Genomic DNA, 19,694 nt, shown 5'->3' with positions numbered 1-19,694 from the left:
TGGTAATGTAATTGGCTTTGATATTCAGAAGGAGCTATTTTTAAGTCACAAGTTATTAATAATCTTACATGACTATATGAAGTGGTATTTATAATATGCAAACTAAAGTGTCAGCACATTCGTTTTGAAAAAAAGTTACACTTTATGTGTACATATAAGTGAATAAATAGCAAATTTTAATACTTCACTTTAAATTCTGTGTTGTTCACTAATTTGCTATGCAAGGATTTCTTTTTCAGCCATGGCTACTCAACAAGACTGACTGCTAAGATATGGGCCTTATGCTCTGCATTAGTAGGAGGAGAACCCACACTAATGAAATTACACATTCTGTTCTATGTTTATGACTCCATTTCTTATAACTATTCCCTATAAAAGCTATCTAAAATTGAAGGAGGAGAATATTTAACTCATCATTTATTCTAGTAGCAAAAAGGATTATAATTTCCTGAGCAGAAAATGCTTAGCAGTTATCAATGAATTTAAAAATAATATTTCTCTGAAGCCAAAGATTATATAGAATTTTGTAAAACTAGAGTATAAACCTTACCAAAAGATTTTCCTAATGCCCTTAATCTTTTACTTGAGGTGATTTTGTATAGGAAAAAGAACACTGGGTTAAGAATCTGGAGACAGGGGCAGCTGGGTGGTGCAGTGAGTAGTGCACTGGCCCTGGAGTCAGGAGGACCTGAGTTCAAATCTGGCTTCAGACACTTGACACATGTACTGACTGTGTGACCTTGGGCAAGTCACTTAGCCCCCATTGCCCTGCCTCCAAAAAATCTGGAGACAAATTCTTGTTCACTTCTGCTACTAAATAGCTGTGTGACCTTGGGAAATTAACATCCCTGCCTTAATTTCATCTGGTTGTCTATAAGTTGCATTCAGAAAAAGGGCAACAAAATGTAGGTGATTAGGTTATGATTGTGTGGTTTGTCCTTTGTTGAAGAGGACCATGACATCAGGAAGATGATAACATGATTTGCAATTGAATTGGATTTAAATGAGAGAGGACTGTGCAAAGTCACCAGCCTTCCTTTCTCCTCCAGAGCCATCTGGGTCCAGTGGCCAGATATGGAATAGAACAACTGGAGATGGCCCAGGATGCAGTGGGGGACCCCTTGGCCTTTTTAAGCTAAGGTCTTTCCAAGTTCTCACTTTGAGTGAGGCAACGCCCATTCAGTGATTAGGCCTGTTTAGGAAGTAAGTCAAGGGATGGTCGCTTAAAAAAAAAATCCAACTCAATTGCAAGTCATGTCATCATCTTCCTGATGTCACAGTCCTCTTTGAGAACAAGGACAAACCAGAGCAGCCTTAAACCCAATTCACTCTGGCTTTCTTTGATTAGCCAACAATAGGTCCCTGCCCAAGCACCACTTAGTGGTTGTTTGGGGTGGGGGCGGGGTGGTCCTGGTGGCTCAGAGTGAACGTAAATAGTGGTTGTTTCTCTTTTGGGCAGCAACCCTGAGGGTCTTCCACCCACATACTTTGAGGTGATTAGAATTTGTACTAAATCATGCTGTCTGCATGGAATTTTAAAAGTATTATTAAATATTAATAGTAAATTAAATGAACATTGCTTCATGTATAAAATTTAGATTTTTGTTCACATTAATTTGCCATCATAACTTAGGAGTTAATATTCAGATTTAGTCTTGCCATGTGCGCCACTTTATATTTAATACTCCTAATTACACAAGGTCATTTTATAAATATATAATTAGTGAAAAAAGAGTCCCCAACCAGTAACTTGGGATCTATTGGCAAATCTAAAAGCCATATTTGATGTATCTTTAAACAGACTGATTCAGTGCTTAGCACAGCACCTGGCATATAGCAGGTATGCTTAAAAATGTTTATTGCTTGATTGCCACCATCGGTTTACCAGAATTTTCTTCAGAAAGATCCCCTGCCTAAGTGATCTCAAGGGCTTCAGGGAAATGAAAATTTGCTTCTACCAAAAACGTTGGCAATGTTCGGTTTTAAACTAAACAAGTTAGTGATTAAGGAGTTCCAAGGGACCCATCACCCATAGATAACACCACTGACATAAGTCCATGGAGCCATGCTTAAATGCAAAGTATAGTATATTAAACTATCTTGATTGTATTACCAATTCAAGGTAAAATAAATAACAAATGTTTTATTTAATTTAGTTTAATTTTCCATGTGTTGAGACCTACACTGTTACAGAAGTAAAACTCCAGCCAAGAAATAACTGTGGGTACGACACAGGAGATGTTGAGTTTTGTGGAACATCTCGTGAAAATCATTACCCTTGGAATATTGATGGAGATTTAACGGAAGTGGCATCAGAGGTTCATATTAAGTAAGTATATGTACCATTGTTCATTGAAAACAAAGTAGTCAGGCATGTAGTGAGTGCTAAGCTAAAGGTAGCTACATGATGTTGAATGACCTGAGTTTTTCTTGGTACCTATTTTATATTTGCATAGTTATCAGAAGATTTGAGTGTGTGATGCATAGGACATTCAGTATCATGTGTAGGTGATAAGACACTACATTATAAAAATCAAGAAAACAATGAATAAATTAATAGAATTATAAATGACAAGTATTTTCTTTACAGGGTACATCCACAACTTATCAAGCTTTATGGAGGATGCCTAGAAGGAATGAATGACTACAAGTAATGTTATATTGTTTATAGAAAAAATGTATTTAAATTGGGATATTTATAGCCCAAATAATTTTAAAACCAAAATGGATATTTTTATGTTATAGAAAAATATAATTTTTAGCTTTTAAAAATTTAGAAAAAGTTAACATGAGATGTTAAACTATTTTAGTAAAAAATATATTTATTGAAACTGCAGATCAAGATTTCAAGTTTTTTTTTAATCTAACGATTCATAGAGTATACCACCCAAATTACTACAGTTGTTTTAACCTAGATTATTAAAAATAAAACTTAAGATTTTACATTTTTAGAAATGAATAAACTGATTCTGACATTTTTCTAACATTTTGCTTCTTGTGGTTTATCCATGTAATCTTTTGCAAATAATATTGCCATTCTTGATCACTATCCCATTTCCTCAAAATTCTATCATTATTCAAATTAACTATGGTGATTAGTAAATATTTTCTGAAATTAAGGGACTCATTTGTCTAATTTTTAAAATGCTCTTAATTCATAAAACTAAAACTCTTACCCCATTTAAAAATATACAAAATTTATACTCATTTAACCCTTTAAAATGCTTCTTCCTCATAGTTTAGAGCAAATTTTAAAAGTTTATATTTTCTCTCATATCTGAGAGAGAGGATTTTAGAAATTACTGCACTTTTGTACGTAACTATGGCAAATACCTTACACTCAGTACTGAAATACTCTTTTACAAATAGGAAGGAGACCAAATTAAATAGTTCCTCTAACATAGAATTCTTCTGGAGATAGATAATCGAAGACCGCAGTTTTAGGGGCCTTTAAGGCAGTGCCAAAACTTGGCCAGACCCCACTTAACATTGCTAACTATGGGATCATGGAAAAGGAAGATCTAAAAATTCTGGAGCCACAAATATACAGAAATACCATTTACCCAATTGATGTATTCATTAAATATTTGGTGTAGATTTTTTTTGCTAAAATATGTTATTTTCTGTCTTACTAACAATAAATAAAGGGCTACAAAAATAAACCAAAGAATTAGAGGACTGGGAAAGAGATTTTATCAGGCTTTTAAAAAGTTATGTATTTTGCCACATGTACAAGGATACATAGAGGCAGACCCTGATAAAATTGTATTTGCCCACTTTTTACATGACCTACATATTATATATGTAATAAATACTACAACTGAAAAGCATTTTCATTTGAAATACAATATAAATTACTTACAAACCTGGAAATAAGGTATTTCATGACTTTAAAAAATTACCTTACATTTTAATGGAAACATTTGCTATATTTGTATTCTTTGCATTTATCCTTCAATCCCCAAATATTTTTAGTACAGTTAAATTTATGATTTCTTTTGCATCTTTTTGTAAAAACAAAAACAAAAACTGGTAAGTACTCATTTAATACTTATAGTTGAATAGCACTCATTACTATTCAAATATATATTAGTGCATTTCATTATTGTCCAATCAGTATAAAAGTATTTGCATATAATGTTTGTCCTTAAACAGCTTTGATGCTGTTTTCATCATCAATGAGGTATGGTTTTCAGAATACATACATCATATATATCAGTGTATTTCCTATTCAGACATTGGCTAAAGTGCAACACTCACAATCTGTTGTCTCAATATTAAAAATATCAATGGAAGTAAATACTTTTTTCAAATTTATAAACAATCAGTTAAAAACTATTTTCTTCTATTTGTTCATAGGTACCATGGAAGGAAGTATATTGTTAATATATGTGCACATATTTACATAACTTAAAGAAGCATAAATGAATTTTATATATTCTTATACATAATGCTGCTTATTTTACACATATGTATATATAAATCCATAGACCTAAAAGAAAAAAATCACACATCATTCATTCTCTTCAGGCACAACCAGTTAAAGTCGCATATTTGAGCACACTGGTTCAGCTATTATTTTCCTCAGTTAATGCAAGTTATTAAATATTATTAGCTTCTTAATAAATACTTGCTGATTGCAATCCAAATGAAGTGAGTTATATAATCAAAGATCATTAAAGATGCTTTTGTTTTAACATAAGGTAATCCTTTTCTGATCATTTCATATAGGAAAGTCTGGAAACAGTCCTTTGAGGTATAATAAACAGGACCTCAAAGAGAACTATTTCAAATATCCAACTTCTTCAAAAGTAACTAATGTCCACTTGCTAAGAGTTTATTTCACCACTAAAATGAGTATAGCTTGCAAGAACATGTATTCAAAAGGATGCTTCAAGTAAAAGTGTTTGCCAAACTAAGTTGCTTATTCTCTCCACGATGCAACTCAATACACATATACTGGCATCCCGTGATCTCTTCAGAGAACTACTCATCTTGAAGAAATAAACCTTTTTAGTGTTCTTCAATTCTTCTGATACCTGAGAAAGATGTTATCTTTGGTTATTTCAGATACCTCCTTTTCCTTCTTCTTGAAACGATAATCACCATTTAGATGCTTTACTTGAATTATGATATGTTCTGCCACATGGTCAAATTTAAGCTTCCCCCCCCACAGCACATCAAGATGAATAAACACAGTAAAATTCAGTTGACAATTTTTTTCTTGTAAGCAGTGTCTTCCATAGTTAACCTGAGACTGGTATACTTTAAAAAGAAGTCTTTAATTGTCTTTATTGCTGTTGACGTAGCTCCAACTGTCTCTTTTGTTTTCCTCTTGAAGAATAGCTTTGTATTCTCTTTTAAAGAAGCCTGCCTGAATAAAACAATGCCATTTTAGTGTCAGTAACCATAATTCTAGTAAAGAATGAAGATAAACCTCACAAAGACACCACAACCTCTTCAAATATTGCTAATGCTAGTACTCTTTTTTTTTCTTTTAGCTTAATTTGTGCTACAGCTCCTAATATACCTTTAGCAATGAGCAAACACTGTGGGACTACCACTAAAAACACTGCTGAAGGCCAAAAAATGTCTTTTATCTGACCTAGGCAAACTCTGAAGGGAGGAAAAACGACTCTGGACTTCAAAGTTAAGAAGTACAAAGAGCGAATAAGTTACTTTGGGCATTTATTCAGAATGTAATAATCCTGGGTTAAGAAGGCAATTTTTCTTAAGAAAGACTTCAGTAATTTGAAGGTTGGGAAAATAATAGGAATTCAGAGTAAAATGGATTTGGGGAGTGATGAGTGCAACAACTGCTAGATTTCAGGATTTTCTAAAGGGAAACCACACTATTGGATTTGATAAAATTTTAAAAATAGACTGTGTGACTTACCTTCCACATGATGCATGAAAGGAATAAAAATACAATGAAACCCAGTATAAAGCTGGTTGAAATAATCATTATACGAAAATACGGTTTAGGCTTTTGGTGATGCAATCCGTCCAGATATACCTATATGAAGTGAAGGAAACAACTTTCTAAAGCATCAGTTCAAAAAGCTAACATATATAATTCATACTGTGCCCCCCACCCCCCCCCCCAAGAATGAAGCAGTTTAGAAGGGTTACAATGTGCAGGTAGAAGGAGCACCCACACTAATAAAATGCATCCATATCTCACATTCACACCTAGTGAGCAGCTTCATGCTCTTCTATTCCTTCAGAGTGAGTACCTTGGACAGCACATGGGGTGCATGTGATAAATTGAATAGTTAAGTGTCACCAGTATTACAAGTATATGACATACAGAGAAAGTACCGAGAGAGGAGGGAAGGCACAGAACAGAGCCCCAGGATATATCCATGCAAAGGGACATGGACATGGGTTCCAGAAAAGGAAACTGATAACAAAAGGTCAGATAGGTCCACATATTTGCAATATAGGCATGTTTTGTGAAAAATCTGATTTTTATCCTCCCCCTGCTTTCCTAGTCCATTGACCCTGCCTTCTTCCCTCTGAAATCTTGACACTATAGTTAATAGTTCAGTTTGCATTGTTCTCTATCCTAAAATCCGTTGTCCCCTGCTCTTTACAAACCCCAATTTTGGATCAATCTTCCCATCTACCTTATTTTCTCCTACTTAGAAGCTGTTAACATTGCTGAAGGAAATCACACATGGTAAGTGGATAATTTGTAAATTTATGGTTTCTTTTAAAATTTTACCTCACATGGGGTACCTTCCCCCCTGTCTCCCCACCCTTAATTCCTCTCTCATCTTGATGTTGCCCCACAGCCATCTGCAATCCAGACAAGCTGCTAGGTTCAGCTTCACCCTTGTCTTCCCCTTACTCTCTCCCCTATCTCAGCCACCCAGAACTCATCAGGAGTTGAGTTGGAGTTGAGCTGGAAAATGGGGGCAGCTTTGCCTTCTTCCTTTGCTGCATCCCAAAACCCATTCAGACCAGGCAACAGCACTGCTTGACTTCTTCTATTACTTGAATGAGATGGGAGTCACCAACCCTACTCCTTCCAGTGAGTTGGAGGGCCTTACATCCCTTAACATATGCCCTGCCTCTACATCTCCCTGGCATTGTCATGTGACCTCCTGTGGTAACCTAAGGATCCTGGGTTTTATTCTCCACCCTGCTACTCCCATAGGACTTTTGGGCCTTTCCATACACCTTAACCCTGAATTTTCTTTTATGTATTGTCTTTCCTACCACAATTGAGCTCCTTGAGGGCAGGAAACATTTGCCTTTCTTTGCAGCCTGAACACTCAGCAAGTACCTAGCCTAAATGTTCACTGACTAATAGACTGATATAAAATTACAAGTAAAGATGGTAAAACATAACTTATCTACCTCATTTTGTTTAGTCATACAGAAAAAAAAAACAATCGAGTGCCTAAATCATATTTTTTATACCCAAAGTGAAAGAATTCTTACATATGCAACGTTTTCATCCCCGTGTAGTTCAATAACTTTTGGATGTGGCTCTGGTGAGACTGTAGCTTTTACTTCAAACTTGAGTGCCGAGGTCTCATCCTATCATTAGGAAATGGGGGAAACATCCTGTTTTATGTCATTATGTAGATTTCATATCCATTGAAATTTGGATTGAAATTAAAGTCAACCATCATATTGATTTCAATTTATATTAATATTCAATCATACCAATTTTATATCAATTCATATCAGTTTCATATAATTGATTTCATAATCTTTACCCATTACCTAAGGTTTTTCAAAGTTATTACTAATTCTGTTTTTTAAGCTTGTTCCATGATCAGTGCTAAGTATGCATTGAGTACCAAGGGTCCCGTGGCCTTAATATTCATGTACCTATTGTGTCATTTCAGTGCAAGTCTTATAAAAATAAGGTTATTAGGTAAGGTTTTTAAATTATTATTTTTTCATCATACTGAACTTCATTAATAGATTGCCTGTCACTTTTATCTTCAAAGAGTCAGCGTCTCTCCTTTCATTTGGACATAGATTTTAAAATTTGGGGTTTTTGTGTGTAATTAAAATATCAGTCTAGCATAGATTCCTTCTCCAATATACAAACTGCCTCAAATCCAACCTGGGCAAAATGATTTTTTTCTTGGTGGGGGGGAAGAAGAAAATGAAACTTTGTGACATATAAGGAATGCTATATTTTCTGGCATTATTGAGTTGTTACTGAATAGTAGTTAAGCTAGAATTAACTGTATACTTCACTATAGGTACAAGTTCTCCTTAGAATTCTCATCGATAAGAACTCTTAGATATTTCATGACTACTTGTCCAAGATAAAATAGTATGTGTTAGGGTCAGATTCCTACCTACAAAGCTAGATTTTTATCCACTATACCACAGTGCCTCTTATGATTCACATAGAAAGTTATCTAAAAAGCAAAGATATTCCAAAATAAAACCCCTTGGATTTTTTTAAGGTAGGCACTAGGGGGAAAAAGACAATAGATAGTTGGTACAGTATGTCTTTATGTGAGGATGTAAGGATCTACTTGATATCACCACAGTGTTCATCATTTATGGTTTCTACATGTACAAGAGCCTAAAGCCTATAACAGATAATTTAAAGTCATATAATCTAGGATATAAATTATAACCATAAAAACAGAAAAAAGTGATATAACCAGCTGGATTATATCCTGCCTTTTTCAACCAGTTGATATTTTTAAAAATCAATCTATCAAATTTTCGATAGTAATAGACAATACGTTCTCTTCATTTCCTAGTCTAAGATCTTTTGAAAAAATGTTTTGTGGAAGATTATTATCTGTAAGGTCAGATAACATTTCTCATTGTCAATGCACACAGATTTAAGAACAATTTAAAGTGTGATATGCCCATTCTACCTCCATTGCTTTGTTTATATCTGTTAATTATAACTCCAAGGTGTAGAATCATAATTCATATATATTTTATGACTTTTCAGAAGCTTGCACTTCCTAAACTTCATAAACAATTTTTTATGCCATTCAGTTAAGGGTTATTTTTCTTTTCTCTAGGAAAAAATAATTTCCTCATTTTCTTAATAGAAAATACAGTGTTGGATAATTGCAGGTTTTAAATTCAAATTGGAGGTGAGCAAGTATATATATATTATATATATATATATATGTATACATGATTTCTCTTGCTATATAAGGATTTCGACAATATATTTCAATTAGATTTTAGAAAAGCTTTTCTTTTCTCCTTAGCACTTTCTCTCTTTAATCTATAAAATAATAGCTTTCTAGGTATACATTTTAAAAAGTATGGGACTTTTAGAAGCAAGGAGCTAAGCTTTCCAATTTCACAGAACTTCCGTGTCTTAAGTTCAATTGTGATGTGTGTAATTATTAGTAAAGTGAATCAATATATATAGGCAATCTGGTCAAAATAAGTCCTTCTTTATTCCTTAATTTCCTGGCCTGAATTACCTGACTACTGCACTAGCTCCCTCAATTTGCGACAGACAGCAGCTTAAGTATTTGGAGGTCTTCAAGCAAAGCCTTCATGACCACTTGTTGGATACATTTTAAAGTGAATTATTTTTCAGTTAAGGGCTGTATCAGATTGCCACTGAGATCCCTTCCAACACTGAAATACTGTGATACCCATATTCTTCTTGCCCCTAGGGTTTTATCTCAAACCTTAACTGTACTCAAATCTCATTAGGCTATACACTCCTACCCAAATAAATTCAATTAAATTTACATATCAATATTTCAAAATTGATTCACAATCACATGAAATCACACATATGTTTACCATTTCTAAAACTGATGGCCGTCCTTCCAAATGAATATGGACACTAGCTTCTTTTCCACTTTCCATTTTTCCAAAATTGCAGGAAAAAACTAAACAATGTGGATCATTTTTTAGACAGTACTAAAAAAAAACACAAAACTATTAAGTTGAATGTTTCCAGCATTTTAAGTAAGATGACACAACAGTACTCTAAGTTAAAAACATGATGTTTTCCTTGTTGGCATTTACAAAACAAATCTCAGTATAAATAAAACACAAATGTCTGCTTTGCAAATCACAGCAGAAACATGAATTTCCCCCAGAATGTTGGTTGTCATTTTCTATGTGATCTCATCCTTTGCAATAAAATGTAAAATGAAGTTTCATAATAAGAATGCCTATCTAAATTACATGCTATATGTAAATTACAAAGCTTAAACCATATCAGACATAAGGCTGCCTTCCTAGCTGTTTGTAATATATATCTGCATGTATATGTATGTATGTATGTTACATTATTTAAAATTTCTTTTCATCAGACTATGATGAAAAGAAATTTTTAATAATGTAACAAAGTCTGACCAGCTAACTAAAGCCTTGCAGGGCTAAAAATGAAGGGCCCACTGAACTAAACTGTGTACCTTGGTACAAAATTAATTTCACACACTAAACAGTCATTTCCTAGTTTCTCTTAATTTTTATGGTATAGGTCACAGGGGTGGGGAATCTATGGCCTTGGGGCCACATGTGACCTTCTAGGTCCTTGGGTGCAGCCTTTTGGCTGAATCTTAAGTTTTACAGAAAAAAATCCTCTTATTAAGGAAATTTATTCTGTGAAGTTTGGATTCAGTCAAGGTCTGTACTTGAGGACCTAGAGGGCCACAGGTTCCCCACCACTGGATAGGAAAATAAGAAAAGGGTGATACAGATTCAGATTTCCATAAAGTGCTCAGTTTTATAAGCACAAGATGGTTTCTGGGAAAATATTCACTGATAATGAAGTTGCAGTATGGATGTCTAACCTCAGGTCTTAACATCTCCACACTCCATGTCCTACAATCCCATCTGGTTGGTTCCTCTCAAAAGGATTTATCTCATAACTGGAAATTTCTTTGTAATTAACTACACAGTTGGTCATGTGGCCCCCTCTGTTCAATGTTAAAGATTCTGTGCTTAAAACAGTATTTTAATAACTATAATTACTGGGGAAACTAATGAACAAAAATTAATAATTCCATTGAATTAATGTACACTTACCATCAGCCTTTTATCAGTCTTTGAAAAGAAATTGACTATATCTTTTAGTGGCTCTGATTTTCTCTTTGCTTGTGGTAAAGCACATACCCTTTGATAATCATCAAAATCACATTTTCCAGCTGTTGTCTAAAAAGGCAAAGGAGAAAAGTTACCATTGCATTTCTTTTTCTATTGGTAAAATTGTATATAGATTCATGCTTTCCTCAGTCTGGTAACTATTTTCACAAATGTGGATCACAAATCTTTAAAGCCTTAGCAGATGACTGAGTTACTATCCTCACTCCCTGCCAAACCATGATGTGGTGGCCACCAGCTAGTCTAATGATGAGACTCCCTAGTGTTGCGGGGTTATATTTAAAGCTTTCCCAGTTGGGCAGAACATGCCAATGCTTAGGTTCTCCATCAATAACCTTTAAGGACCCAGGGTTACCTTGATATCATGAATCATGATTGGACATCAGAGGAGGATTTTAGTGGGGCCATATGATTTACAATTTTGTGTCTGGTTATACATTCTTTTTCTCAGGGTACTTAGATCCTTAAAATTTGAGCATATATATCTTGATACTCATTTAGTTTTAAATAAAAAACGTTTAATAAACAACAGTTGGTTAATGAAGAACAATTTGGTTCTCTGGAGAATACAATCTCCTTGAGGCTAGGGCCAGGGTTTTTTAATTTGTTTGTGTTGGGGGGAAGTCATCTTTGATGTCTAATTATTTGTACAGAGTAGGTATTTTACAAATGCTTGCTGAATTATTGTTTAAACTAAAAATGAGAAGGGGTTTTTCATTCTTGCCCGAGTAAGGGAAATGTGGAAAAAAAGGGGAGATTCAATAGAATTAGAATAAATACTGCAAATATGGAGTTAAAGCAGGACTAACAAAGCTCTGTAGTAATAATTTGTCATTTGCTTGACTTGAAGCTAGGAAGATAAAAACTCATTTTGTCAATTTCTTACTGTACAGATAATATGTATTAAATAGATATTAGGTGCCATTTCTCTGATAGTCTGGGATTGAAGTTCTTTGGAGAATTTTGCCACCCCGATGACCAAAACCCACATTACCCACCCCACCCCCGCAATCACATTTGGAAGAAGTGATTCAAAATTGTATTCCTAAGTACATTTTATGTGCAAAGTCCAAAGCAGTGATTACAAAGTAAATGCCAATGTCACTAATGTGCTGTAATATAACAATCCATAATGGAAAATATTTACTTGGAACTCAGGAAATACTTGATGAAGAAGAGAGGTTACTTCAACTACACCTGTTCTAAGTTAACAGATTGAATGAAAAAGAGAAAAGGAAAACCACTTCAAAGATAGGTTAATGCCTGACAAAGGATGAATTTAACTTATTTTTAGTTTTTAAGACATATAACAAAGTTTGATAGAAAAATGATGGTACCTGGACATCCAAAATGTTGAATAGTTTATTGTTATATGGGGTAAATGAGTTAGGTACCATGATATCCACACTCACATTAGGAGCCATGCTAGGTCCAGCATTGATAACCTAGTGAAGGGGAAGAAAAAAGGAGGAATTAGTTTTACAATGTTATACATATTTTGTCTTAAGTTCACCGATCAGAACAATTTTTTAAACCATACAATAAATAGCTGACATTCATATAGTACTTTAAAGTTTAGAAAGTACTTTATATACATTATCTTATTTGATCTTCATAATCCTATGAAGTAAATAAAGTGAGTACAGTCATCTCCATTTTACAGATGACAAAACAGGTTTAGAGGAGTTAAGTAATTTGCCTAATGTCACAGAGCTATTAAAAAAGAGGCAGAGGGGCAGCTGGGTGATGCAACGGATAGAACACCAGCCCTAAAGTCAAGAGGACCTGATTTCAAATATGGCCTCAGACATTTACTGGCTGTGTGACCCCTGGGCAAGTCACTTAATCTCGATTGCTTCCCTTTCTGCGCCCCCCCCCCCGCCCAACCCCTAACAAAAGGGGCAGGACTCAAAGCTTGGGTCCTTAAATCCAGTGCTCTTTCTACTAGAACATACAGACTTTCTCCAGGTGGCTTCTCTTTTTGACATTTACAGTGGCATAAATTCATTGTAGCCACTTCCTTTCCATGGCACATGCAGGAAAACTCTCCATAGACAGAGAATTCCACATTTTATGCAACAGTTTCAACTCAATAGAAAGGAAGCTCCTTGAAAGTAAAGATTATTTTCATTTTTGTCTTTGTCTCTCAGTAAATGCTTGTTTTATTGAATCTCCTTTCTCCTTTTCTCTCTATGCCTAAATCCTAAGCCATTCCCTCTTCAGCACCTCAATCAGGCTTCAGGGTCTAACAGTCTCCATTCATGATGCATCTGGAGCCATTAGGAAATCTCAGCAAGGGAAACTGCCAGCCGTATAGTAGTGCAGCTTTATTTTCAATCATTATGATAAATAATTCTTTTAACAATTTTAGCAATTCCATATTACAGAGATACCCTCAATATTTGTATGCTTGGAAAAAGGTAAGTTAGATGTTATTCAAGATATTAGTGATTCTCTATCATTAAACACTGATATCTTTGTAGTAATCCATCAGCCCCAGTTTGATAGTTTCTTTTAAAGATGTTTTCAGCCTTTTAGGAGACACAATATTGGTTTTGGACAATGAGAGGCATGCTAGAAACAACCAGTCAATAAATGAACGAGTAATCTATATCTATAGACTGGCTAACCAACTAGATCCTGATGATCCAGAAAAAAATTAAGGCCTTCTGATAAGTGAAGATCTCCTTTCTAATCTGTAAAACTTGATATTCGTTATGTGATGTTCTTGAAAAATATTTGGATGTAAAAGATTCCAAAGGTCAAAAATCACTGCTTTGTTTGAGAGGTAGTCTGGTGTCACAGGCACAGGCTGGATGAGTACTGGCTATGACACTTGTTGGTTATGTGTCCATGAACAAGGCCCTTGAGCCTCTGTGAGTCTCAGTGTCCACATTTGTAAAAGGAAAATGAGAGTATCTGTACCTTTTACTCCTTTGTGAGGTGCTGTGAGGATAAAAGATGGATGTGTGTAAAATACTCCACAAACCTTCAAGTGCTATGCCAGCTATTATTATTTGGCAAAAAAATAACCCAAACCCCTGTGCTAACAGTTTCTGGCCTTGGTTTCTTTTTTTTTCTTTTTGGTCAGCCTCAAACCACACCACCACCACTCCGGCAGGCCTGGCCCCTGCTTTTTCTCCTCTTTAGCCACCACATCTTCAACTTAAACACCACGTAACCTCTGAGTTGCTTACTTTCTTCCTCCCCTTGTTCTCCTCAGTCTAACAGTAAAGCTTTCTATACTAATAAGTGAAGAATAATTTTTCAGTTTGATATAAATATTTTTACAAAACAACATTATCTTACATGGAAAGTAAAATTAATTTTCTCCATCATACAAGCTTCAGGTTCATTTTCCTCACTTGGTCCGTAAATAAATGAGGCTGGTGTTACAAACCTGATTAAAAGAATTTAAAAAGAAGCAAACAAAACCCATTAAATGTGTTATTCTACTGACATATTAAAATTGCCTCTGCTCTAAGAATCCAATATTCTTGGAGGAGTTATGAAATGTATGCAGATTCTCATCTTGCTAAGAATTTGACTTTGACCATAATTAACTTCACAACTATGCTCTTTGAGAAAATAATGTCATAAGAACCACTCTGAACAGTTGCATAGTATCCCTTCGTCCTCCAACCTACTTAGTCACTTTCTGCTTTAGTGAGATTCATTGTACATGCAACAAAGTGAGTTTCCCCTCAGCCTCCTCCTTTTACCCATTGTAACATATTAAAGCCTCATCTAACCTTTAAACCTTTTCTCTACTCCCTGTTTCCCAATATCTTCCTGCCATTAATAGTCAGTGTTAACTCTGTGGGAACATTCTGTATGCTGACATTTGTGGATCAGTCCATAACTAATCTGGGAGGACCAGGCAGTCAAAACTGGGGGCACCCTTACTCCCTTTTTATCTCCATCAAACCCTCCTCCTTTGCCGTCTAGATTTTGGGACCATAGGAAGAAACCAGACTGCAGGACTATAGGAACACCCTGACCCCTTGTTAGCCTTTTAACACCTCCCCTGGCCAGGCTACCCCAAAATCATCTTGGTTGCTTGACTTCTCACATGGAGGGCTGGGAATGACCCACCCTATACCTTTTGGTGAGACAAAAGACCACCAGGTCTTACCATTTACCCTGCAGCTGTACTTTCTTGTATGTTTCATAGTCTCCAATTAGTGTGGAATCTCCTGAGATTGTGGACTATCTCTATATCTATGTCTATATCTCTAGTGCTTAACACACGGTAAGTACTTAATAAATGCTATTTAATTCATTCATTCAAATAAACAATATAGAATCACTTTTAGAAAAATCAACTGTGGGTATTCAAGACCAGAGTGCCTACTTCATGCAAACTTGGGAAATTTTACAGCCACCTCTTGCTTTCTTGCCAATTTTATAATAAAAACTTTCGCTACTCTTGAAGCTTCATAGAATCACAAAGGCCCAGAAATGATGGGCTCTTGTGCTGGCCTGAAGAGTAGGCATCAATTTACGATGTTAGCTTTTGAATATAGCAAACTATACCCCACCTTGTGTATTGTACAAAACACTTTGTGTAATGGTTTACATAAAAAAAGAAAAGATATGTCCATAACCAGTATGTTTGCTCTAAATTTATGCAATGATTACATTTTTAATTTTTTACAGTTCTAAAACCCATATACACAAATGGAACTGAAAACCTGAAATAACATTCACTGAGTCACTTAGCCACCATTTAAGGCCCAAATAAACGCAAATTCTAAACCTGAAATAACATTCACTGAGTCACTTAGCCACCATTTAAGGCCCAAATAAACGCAAATTCTAATTCTATATTTTTTTCTTTTTTCTTAAGCGGACAATATCCAAGGGCACATTTCTTAGCCTGTGTGTGTGTGTGTGTGTGTGTGTGTGTGTGTGTGTGTGTGATTATCTATTTGGTAATCAGTGAAACCTATGGACCCCTTCTCAGAATTATGTTTTTCAGTGCACAAAATACAGAGGATTACATAGTAAATTATACTAAAATAAGTTATTAAAATATAAAATTTATCAATTCCAGGTTAAGAACCTGTAGTTTAAAAAAACATACTGAAATCTTGGGAAATCAGTAAATCCAGTTCCTGGATCTTGTCTATAAATCCAGCAGGTTCACAGGAGTCAAAGAGTGGAAGAGGGACACCCTGCTTAGAGTAGTTCTTAGAATCTTCCACCCTGGTAAGAAGGTATACTATACTCCTCACATTCGTGATCAATGTGAAAGTAGCCTCTCTACTAAAGGTAGTGAGAAGGAAACAAGGAAGCCTGGCCATGGTTCATCCTATTGTGTTGGTGGTAGGGCTAAGATTTCTCTGATATGAAGCTATTGGGATTCCTACTGGTACTAATTAGTCCTAGATGGGCGCTATGAGAAATCCGCTATAGTAGTCAACATGTACTGGATTGAAAATGGCAGGTAACTATGTAAGGGCTGATAACTCCAAAGGGATTATATCAGGGAGAAAAATGAACTAGTGATTTTTAATCTCAAATAAAATATAGATAGGGCAGTTGACAAAGGATTAGCTTTCAGACTAAAGTAATTGTTCATTATTGACTTACCCGTGAACGTTTAACGTAATCTCATACTTCAGTGGTATTATTAAAGTCATATTGTTATCCAACAGACTGTCTGTGTCCCATTCGTTTTCACTAGAAAATCAAATATAAAATACCCTATTAGAATTCTTCAAACACGGCATATTTTCTCTTGAGAGAATTAATTATATACAACATATATCTTGCGGTTTATTTAAATAACATTTTTTTATTAATTACAGATGTGGCAATAAGAAATTATTTTTATGATGGGGTTGACAAGAATGTATTCTAATTTAGTTATTCTCTGATTTTTTTGTTTATTCAGTTTCCTGATAGATTATACAATTAAGAATATTCTCTTACTCACCCATAATGATGTACAAGTATCATACTCCCTATGTCTCTGTGCCCCCAACACTAGCCTTAGAATTCTTCAAATACTTTTCACTAAGCACAACAACGATTTTCAAAAAAAAATTACCAAGTAGCATTAACTGTAATGTTAAGGTCATCTTCTGCTTTGCTAAGTGAGCTTGCATCCAGGAGAAAACTAACATCTTCCTAGAAAAAAACACAGAAATGTTCAGTAAACAATTTTCCACATTCCATTAGTTGGGGACGGCGTGGAAGGAAAATGTAGAGAAAGAAGGATGTTAAACACATTGAATAAAGTTTTCTCATCTAAACTAAAATTTTCTTCTCATTCATTTAATTTTCTCAGTTATGTGGCACATAGAACAGACCTTTAGTTGTTTTCAGTATTACCTTTATGCTGTACACGACAAATGGCATGTTTGATGGCAATTTCAAGTACACAAAACTTTCTATGTGAGAAAACATTCATAAGCAAGATCTACACTTAGAGTAAAAGCAAAAGAGCCCTGCAGAATATCAGCCTTAGAAGATAAGATACTTCCTAAGAGTTTGGAAGAAAAATGAATCCTGTTGTTCAACAATAGTAAATAAAGTATGTAGCAGGGGAAAAGGCAACTACTGAAGTATTTTCAAAATCCCATCTGTCAAAGCCTAAACATTATACTGTCTTCAGCAAAACACACACACACACACACACACACACACACACACACACACACGTAAAGGAAGAATGTTTTATTAAATCTCTCACAACCCAAGCATGCAGTAAAGACTCTTAAACAGTGAATTCTCATGAGTTTAATCGGAATTTCAAAGTTTTCAAGTCCATAAGAATCTGATCAGGTTTTTTTTTGCCATTTTCAAACCAAAGTGTTGTAATTATACTGTTTTTATCTCTACAGTGATAGAGGATTCAAAAGACAAAAAAAAAGTTTACCTTTGATAGATGATCCAAGTATATATGACCAATCCTACAGACAAGTTTCACAACACCCAAATTGTCTGTTACATCACAATATACTTGTTTCTCTTCCTAATATTAGGGAGGGAAATCATAAAAGAGGAAGACTTTAGTTTGTTAAAGTTTTCAAAGATTCCTTTATAAAAGCACATAATTGAATAAATTTCTTTTTCCTAGAAGGTCATTTCCTGTTTAAAGTACTAAATTAAAAACAAAAACCTGAACTCCTTTGCTTTCTGCTAGACATTGCCCAACCTTCTGTCCTCCCCACACACACATGAAAAAAATTCCCAATTCTCTAATGTAATGGTCCACTTTTATGTGATAACCTGCTCATTTATGGGTTCAGATCTTAGTGATAGTTTATGAAATGGACTAAAAAGAACGACTCCCTTGTCAGTTACTGTGTTTGGGCTGTGGTTGTGAGACAGGAAAGTATGCTTAGGACTCAAATGGCCTAATCAATTTAAAATAATGAAGGTTTAAAACTCCAGTTATTTGGAGCTCACATGATGGATGTCACGTTTGTTTTGATATTTTAGGTCAGGCTACTTACAGGCTTAGCCCTTTGTACTATGTTCTTAATCCTTGTCCAGGACTCTATGATAAATCAAGCACTTCAGAAGGGGTAAAGATGGGGATCTATGGATCCATAATTCAGATGGTTGAATATTGTCAGTCTTGACCTTAAAAAAAGTCCTTCGTTTTACCTTGGTTCTAGCAATCAGGGCCCTTGTCCTGTCCGTTGTGACCAAAGTCACCACTGCTGTCCCAGTAATTAGGTCCCCATCTTGTTTTCCTTTGCTTATGTTCTTGTCTTGGTATTCTACCTTGTAGGCCAACACAATATCACAGCTGTATCTTGTTCTTACCACACCTCTCAGGGATTTGACCCTTGCTCCCAAACCACAATTCTTTTGCTTGGACTGTTAGAGTCCATGTTAGAGTCCATGTGTCTGGCTGGTACCCTATCAGGATATCACCAGACTGCCCTGATGCAGGCAGTCTGTGAGTTTCACCCACCTATGGGGACATCCACCTACTTTCTCCAACTAGACCTCACTAATACCAACCACCTACTTATCCAGATTTCTACTACTCTTGCTATGTTTCCCGGACATCTCCCCTACATGTTTTTAACTTCCTCTCAGCTTCCTGTGCTGAGACCTTCTCAGATTGCTTTTCCTACTTTGTCAAGCTCAGATACTGACATAAGTGCGGATTAGCTAAAACATGAGCCTGAATTTTCTTTGCAAGTTCTTGGAAATATTAATTACACTCTTAAGAACCAGTAGGAGACAAGACACATGCCATGCTGTGCCTTTAACTGAGAAACATAGTAAAAATTTAAAGAAGAATCCATATGCTTTGCAATTCAATCCTTACCAGATATAAAATTTTAATGAAGTAGAGACCTTTGGGCAAATGAATGTGTAGAATTGTATCATATGCATCGTCTCCAGCATTAGTCAATGAAACATTCAATATTAAAGTCTTCATACTTCCAACTGCAAGATAATTTTTATTTTCATGTGGCCTAAAAATAATTGAATATTGGTTAGTTTCCATTTTTAAAGAAAATCAAAATCCTATCTCCTAATGCACATGATATTTGCATTAATCATTAATATGAATTAATCTAGGGAAAATATTCTGGTAGTGAAACAATCATGTATATGGTATATATGTTAGGCTGTAACCCCTATAA

General features: G+C 35.0%; 2 protein-coding genes across 3 annotated transcripts in view; one reads left to right on the top strand and one right to left on the bottom strand.

Annotated features, from left to right (window-relative positions):
• CERKL (ceramide kinase like) overlaps positions 1-2,984 on the top strand; it is a 164,721-nt gene extending 161,737 nt beyond the window's left edge. For both annotated transcript variants that reach the window (XM_036743446.1, XM_036743447.1), the window contains exons 12-13: positions 2,157-2,329; positions 2,591-2,984. In XM_036743446.1, the coding sequence (XP_036599341.1) occupies positions 2,157-2,329; positions 2,591-2,654 (237 nt within the window). In that variant the 3' untranslated portion in view covers positions 2,655-2,984. The remainder of the gene's footprint in view (positions 1-2,156; positions 2,330-2,590) is intronic.
• Positions 2,985-3,793: 809 nt separating this feature from the next.
• Positions 3,794-19,694, bottom strand: part of ITGA4 (integrin subunit alpha 4) — a 93,101-nt gene continuing 77,200 nt past the window's right edge. The window contains exons 18-28 of the mRNA XM_036743445.1: positions 19,373-19,523; positions 17,963-18,058; positions 17,132-17,211; positions 16,672-16,761; positions 14,386-14,476; positions 12,414-12,521; positions 11,002-11,127; positions 9,766-9,885; positions 7,450-7,548; positions 5,897-6,016; positions 3,794-5,374 (exon numbers count right to left, since the gene is read on the bottom strand). Coding sequence (XP_036599340.1) covers positions 5,282-5,374; positions 5,897-6,016; positions 7,450-7,548; positions 9,766-9,885; positions 11,002-11,127; positions 12,414-12,521; positions 14,386-14,476; positions 16,672-16,761; positions 17,132-17,211; positions 17,963-18,058; positions 19,373-19,523 — 1,174 coding nt within the window. The 3' untranslated portion in view covers positions 3,794-5,281. The remainder of the gene's footprint in view (positions 5,375-5,896; positions 6,017-7,449; positions 7,549-9,765; positions 9,886-11,001; positions 11,128-12,413; positions 12,522-14,385; positions 14,477-16,671; positions 16,762-17,131; positions 17,212-17,962; positions 18,059-19,372; positions 19,524-19,694) is intronic.

Source organism: Trichosurus vulpecula, chromosome 2 (genome assembly GCF_011100635.1).
Source record: "Trichosurus vulpecula isolate mTriVul1 chromosome 2, mTriVul1.pri, whole genome shotgun sequence".
In the NCBI taxonomy this organism is placed as follows: Eukaryota; Metazoa; Chordata; class Mammalia; order Diprotodontia; family Phalangeridae; genus Trichosurus; species Trichosurus vulpecula.
The sequence above is the reverse complement of the archived record's forward strand: the minus strand, read 5'-3'. Positions and strand labels throughout refer to the sequence as shown.